The sequence below is a fragment of the Bidens hawaiensis genome, unplaced genomic scaffold (genome assembly GCF_021521415.1).
Source record: "Bidens hawaiensis isolate Kalapana, Puna unplaced genomic scaffold, B.hawaiensis_p1.1 tig00009039_1, whole genome shotgun sequence".
In the NCBI taxonomy this organism is placed as follows: domain Eukaryota; kingdom Viridiplantae; phylum Streptophyta; class Magnoliopsida; order Asterales; family Asteraceae; genus Bidens; species Bidens hawaiensis.
In genome coordinates, this window is record NW_027491661.1 from 101503 (window position 1) to 107051 (window position 5549).

Genomic DNA, 5549 nt, shown 5'->3' on the forward strand with positions numbered 1-5549 from the left:
TAGTGATTTGGACGAAAATGACAACTTAAAGAAACCATGAGGGCGAAATGGTTAAAGAAAACTCTTGGACGGAAATGACAAAAGTGACCAAACCACATAGACGAAAATGGCAGTGACTCTTTTTTGATGCTTGGATTTATGACTATCCAAAGTCAAACTTTTCGAGTTGGCTTGGGTTTGGTTGAGTTCGGTTAGATTTCACAGGATGATTTGTTGGCCAAGATCATTTGCCAAGCAAGTAATTGATTCAATCTAACGTCGATAGGAATTCCTTTGTCATTTGTCACTTTGCCGAGCAATCGAGCAGGACCAGGCGTTGTCAGGCGAGGAATTTTGATCGACAGCTAGCGACATACTTACAAATCAATTGTTATTATCAACATGGGTTAAAAAATCACATTGTGCCGAGCCCATTTGGGTTTATAATTTGGTTGATATAGGCCATTACTATTTAGAAAATCAAACTGGGTTTATTGGGTTTCATTTTTGTTTATAGCTGGTATTTACATCTCTGTGTTGCGGTAGGGTGTAAAACCGTGTATTTACATATTCACTCCATTTGAAAGCATGAAGTTACCACCACCACCGCAGTCGTTTGCCATCCCCCCTCCTGCATCCAGTAACTAATGTTAATAAATAAGAAAACTGGAAAAAAAAGTATATGTAAAAACGTTGAACCACACACGCTCATTGCATCATGTTAACACACAAAAATTAGACTGAAACATAAAATATAGAAAAAAATAACTAAGTCAACTTAACATCTACGTGTTGTGATGGGCTGTTAAACGGGAAAATAGACATAAAAGCGCTCAACCACACACATGCATTGCGACACGCTAACTTGTTAAATTCAGACGTAAACGTTAAACAAAAAAAAATTGTAAAAGATGAAAAGTATAAGGCTAATGCATAATCCTCCCACTTTTATTATTATATAAATTTCTTTATTTATATGCATTTAGTTAAAGATTTTATAAAACAAAATACAGTTTACTAAAATTTTCATAATAAACATCGGGTTCAACTTCTTTTGTAACACCAATGGTTTCAATCGCCAAAAAAGATTGAGCTCGTTCGATAATATCATGTCATACGTTTTAAAGTCTATAAACAAAACACGAAAAAAATATTAGCTTGAACCTGTTAAAACCCGGCCCGACAGCGAAAGCCTTCAAATAAAGAATCGGGTCATAACCCGAAGAGGCATCAAAGATGAGTGCGAATGGGACTGCAGATTTCTTCTACAGAGAAGCTCAACGTCTTGGTTATGTTGCAGGCTCTGCCTTTAAGGTAATCCATGTTTATTATAGCATTCAACCCTAAGGAAGGAAGTATTATTTTGGTTATTATTTGACAGTTGCTTCAGATTCAGAAACAGTACAAATTAATCACACCTGGTTCCTCTGTTCTTGACCTTGGTTGTGCTCCTGGTGCCTGGCTTCAGGTTCCATCTTTTCCCTCTTTTCAGATTCTCAATTGATACTAATTAATCACCGAATGAACATCAACACATGCTTTCTTCGTTCTTTTATGTTTGCTCAATTATGTTCATGAATTGTTCGTTTAGAATTTTAACCAACGGACATAAACGAACAAGAACATGCTTACTTTTTCAACGAACGAAATCGGTTAACTGTTCGTGTTCGTTCAAAGTTTATTAAACAGATACGAACATGCTCTTGTACGCGTTCGTTCGGTTTGCAGGTGGATTGATATTGTTTAATTGTAATATTAGGTAGCTTGTCAAAGCCTTGGTCCGTTGACAAATGGTGGTAAGGTCGTCGGCGTCGATCTTAAGGTGATTGATTTCGCTGTTTATATTCCTTTTATTTGATTGATATAATCACAGTAGGTCTGTCGCAGACTTGTAACTTGACACATTTTGTGGGCATTTTACTCAGAACAGAAGGTGAAGGTTCCTTCAACTCACTGTGATTCAAGGGTTTCAACTGTTTGTGTGGATGTGATGAATCTCCCTAGAGATGATTTTCTAAATCTCTCACCTCAGGTACTAAACATTATTTATTAAAGTTCTCAAATTTACCGGAAAGATTCCACCTTTAACTTAATTCTTTGCACCTTGTCATTATAATCAAATTTAGGGGTGACAATTTCTGTCACGGAACGAAAAATACTCAGGTTTTTGGGTTTTTATATCTAACCCGTTAAAAAACGGGTAGTAATCTGATTAATGTAGGCCTGCGAACAAGCAAAATGTTTAGTGAGCAATTCATAAACCATTTGGCGGGAAGTTCGTTTGATTTAATAAACGAACGAGCATGAACAATTTTTTTTTGTTCATTAGTTACATGAATGAACATGAAGATATAAATTTTTGTGCCCATCATAAATTAGTCTAGTTTTTATAACTTTTTAGGCACAACACAATGTTCTTCACATTACTTTTAGTTGGTTTTGCTTAGTTAGGTTTGTTCATCTATGTTCAGTTATGCGCGTTCGTTTACGTTCGTGAACCGTTTGTTTATGTTTTTAAAGAACTAACGTAATCAAACACGAACAAGAAAACCACGGCCGTTTAATTGTTCGTGTTTGATTGTTTATTTCCTTAAAGTTAAATGAACAAATACAAACATGCTTTGTATGTGTGTGTTTGATTCGTTTACAAGCCTAACTAAATGTGTCGTGTTTGGGTTGACCTGTTTAACCCATATAGTTATTCAAGTTGACCCGCCAATCTGTTTAGTTAAACATGTCAACCTACTAGCCTGTTTAACCTATGCTACACATCCATCAACTTGATTAGCACATTTACAACTTGATTATTACCCACCAGGCCGCCAACCTGTTTGGTTAAACATGTCGACCAAGTAGCCCGCTTAACTCATTTTTTACATCCGCCAACTCGATTAGCACGTTTACAACTTACTTATTACCCGCCAAGTGTGTGACACGCTTAGATAAATTGGTTAAACAGATTGTGTTCAGCTTACACGATTCTAAAAATGTGCGGGTTAGGGTGGTTGTTTTTTACACTAATAAAAATACGGGTCATGTTTGGGTTGTACATTTAACCCACTTACCCAACACGATTGACACCCAATCATCATCACTGATTAAGAAAACTTTAAAGTATTCTCATGTTTTGTGTGTTAACTTTGGCAGAAACAAGGGTTTTCAGTTGTATTATCAGATATGTGTCCACTTGTTTCCGGTATCACAACACGAGATGCAGCTTTATCCATGGAATTAGGGATGCGAGCTCTTGATTTGTCCCTTGGTAGATCTAAATTACCGAGCACGTCCTTGGAAGATGGTCATACAGAAAACCAACTCAACAAAGAAGATGATGTTGGTATACTTAAAACCGGAGGGCATCTTATTGTGAAGCTTCTAGAGAGTGAGGACACAAAAGGTAATTTTGATACGAGTTTTTTGATGTTGCGTGAGTGGTTAATTTTGAATGTTTGGTGATTGTAGAGTTGATCAAGATCTGCAAGCCTTTGTTTAGGAAGTCATCATGGTTGAGGCCTAAAGCTACAAGATCAAACTCCCGGGAGATTTATTTGATTTGTCAAGGTTTGAATTAGCTGCATATTTTCTGGTACCTCTCCGCATTCCATAAATTTAATTGGTTTATTGATTATTGCGATAATGACATGCTAGTTATGTAACAACAGTAAAATTTGTAGTGTTTTTGTCGTGTCGAATGTCAGTTGTTTTTTGTATTCATATCAAAACGACTGATTTGCTTTATTTTGGGTACTTGGGGTCCGTTTTAACGTGTTTATGAACTTATTGTCACACCCCAACCTAAGGCGGAAATGCCGGGGCGTGATCCGATTGCTCACAGCTCAAAGATGCTATCATAGCATAAAAGTGATAATTTCTAATTAATTATTTTAATTCCGATATACACACACGTTTACAAATACAGTAACCAATTTAAATAAACAAATACGAATTCAAATAAAGTTTAATTTGATATCATCCTAAAGTCTTGTCTACGTGTCCAAGTTTCAATCTTTCATACAAGTAACCTGCATATGCATATAAAAGGGAATTTTTGTCAACATAAAGTTGAGTGAGAATATCACCAGTTTGACACAACAATGAAATAAGCATAACGTGATAAGTGCGAATAATGAAATCAAACTGTAAATAAGTATGTGGACCGTTGCCAAGCAAATCGGGCATTGGTCACCAGTAGGAACACCCGCTATATGATTGATTGAATAGTAATTCCAACATATGAATGATTGAATGGTAACACAAGTAAGCAAGTAGCACGTATGATTGATTAAATTACTCACAATAACACGTATGCATTTGTTTGAATATATATGTAGTATAAAAATACGAATACGTATGCATATGTCCCCAAGACGTTTGAAAACAATGTATAAAAAGGGAAATGATAAACTCACCTGATTGAATAAGCCAAATGGGAAAGATTACGACAAGAAAGCGATAATCACGATCTTCAAGAATTATCGACAAGAATCCTAGTTAAATAATATTGAATGAATTATAAATGATGCAATACGTATAACGAATTTAGGATTTCGATATGATTTGAGTTATATTTATGGTTGGATACGTTATGGATTGAACGATTGACCTCTAAGGATTATTATTATTATTTAATTATAAAAATCATTGTTTATCATAAAACCAGGTTTACGAATAATTAGTTTAAATAAATATGAGTTAAGATATTCTATAATAATAAACGCTTAATTATATAATTATCATAAAATTTATATTTTGGAAATCTTAACGAAAATTCGATGATAAAAATATATTAACACCTTAAATAAGTTTAATACGTTTATTATGGTTTTATTTAAATATATATATATATATATAATAAATATAAGCAAATTTATAAAGACATTTTTACAAATATAAGCCTCAATATTAGTTTCGGGTTTTAATAGAATAATTGTTGATTTATTATACATATATATACTTATAATATGTATATATGTGTGTGTGTGTGTATATATATACGGAAACTTGTAACAAAACCAATTCATACGAAACGTTTGGCTTTATGACGTCGGTTAAATAAAATATTATTTATTTGATATTTAATATTAATTATAATGTATTTAAAACTATTAAAACATATTAAAATAACTCAAAATAAAATAACCAAAAAAATTTACGCCGGCCGGGACCCAAACCCGCGCCTATGGCCGGAATACTGAATTGAACACACACACACCAGCCCAGTGGCTGGTGTATCAATTGGATATAGAATGGAAACAATTTTATATATACAGTAACTTAGCAGAACCCAATTTGAACATAAACCCTAAACCTGCAATCGATCAATCCTTGAATTGTTCGTTTAATTAAGGTTAGGGCTTTTGTAAAGCTAATCAAGACGAACTAAACCATATAAGCCATTACCTGAATCGTTGAGTAGTCTCGGGTTAATTACGAGTTAACAAATAGGCGGTCAAGGACGAGGAACGGGTATCATCAGCCTTCGTTAATCTAATTAACCTTAGGGTTTTGGTTTGCGCTGAGGATAGAGGGGTGCAGACGCGAGAAATTGCATTATGATCAACCCTAAGTTA

General features: G+C 34.3%; 1 protein-coding gene across 1 annotated transcript; it reads left to right on the forward strand.

Moving 5' to 3' along the window:
* The first annotated feature begins 1211 nt into the window (after nt 1-1211).
* LOC143530802 (uncharacterized) lies at nt 1212-3596 on the forward strand. The gene is made up of 6 exons (XM_077026237.1): nt 1212-1293; nt 1361-1447; nt 1739-1801; nt 1910-2011; nt 3127-3376; nt 3442-3596. The coding sequence occupies exons 1-6, from the start codon at nt 1216-1218 to the stop codon at nt 3549-3551; spliced, it is 690 nt and encodes a 229-aa protein (XP_076882352.1). The 5' UTR covers nt 1212-1215; the 3' UTR covers nt 3552-3596.
* The last annotated feature ends 1953 nt before the right edge of the window (nt 3597-5549 follow it).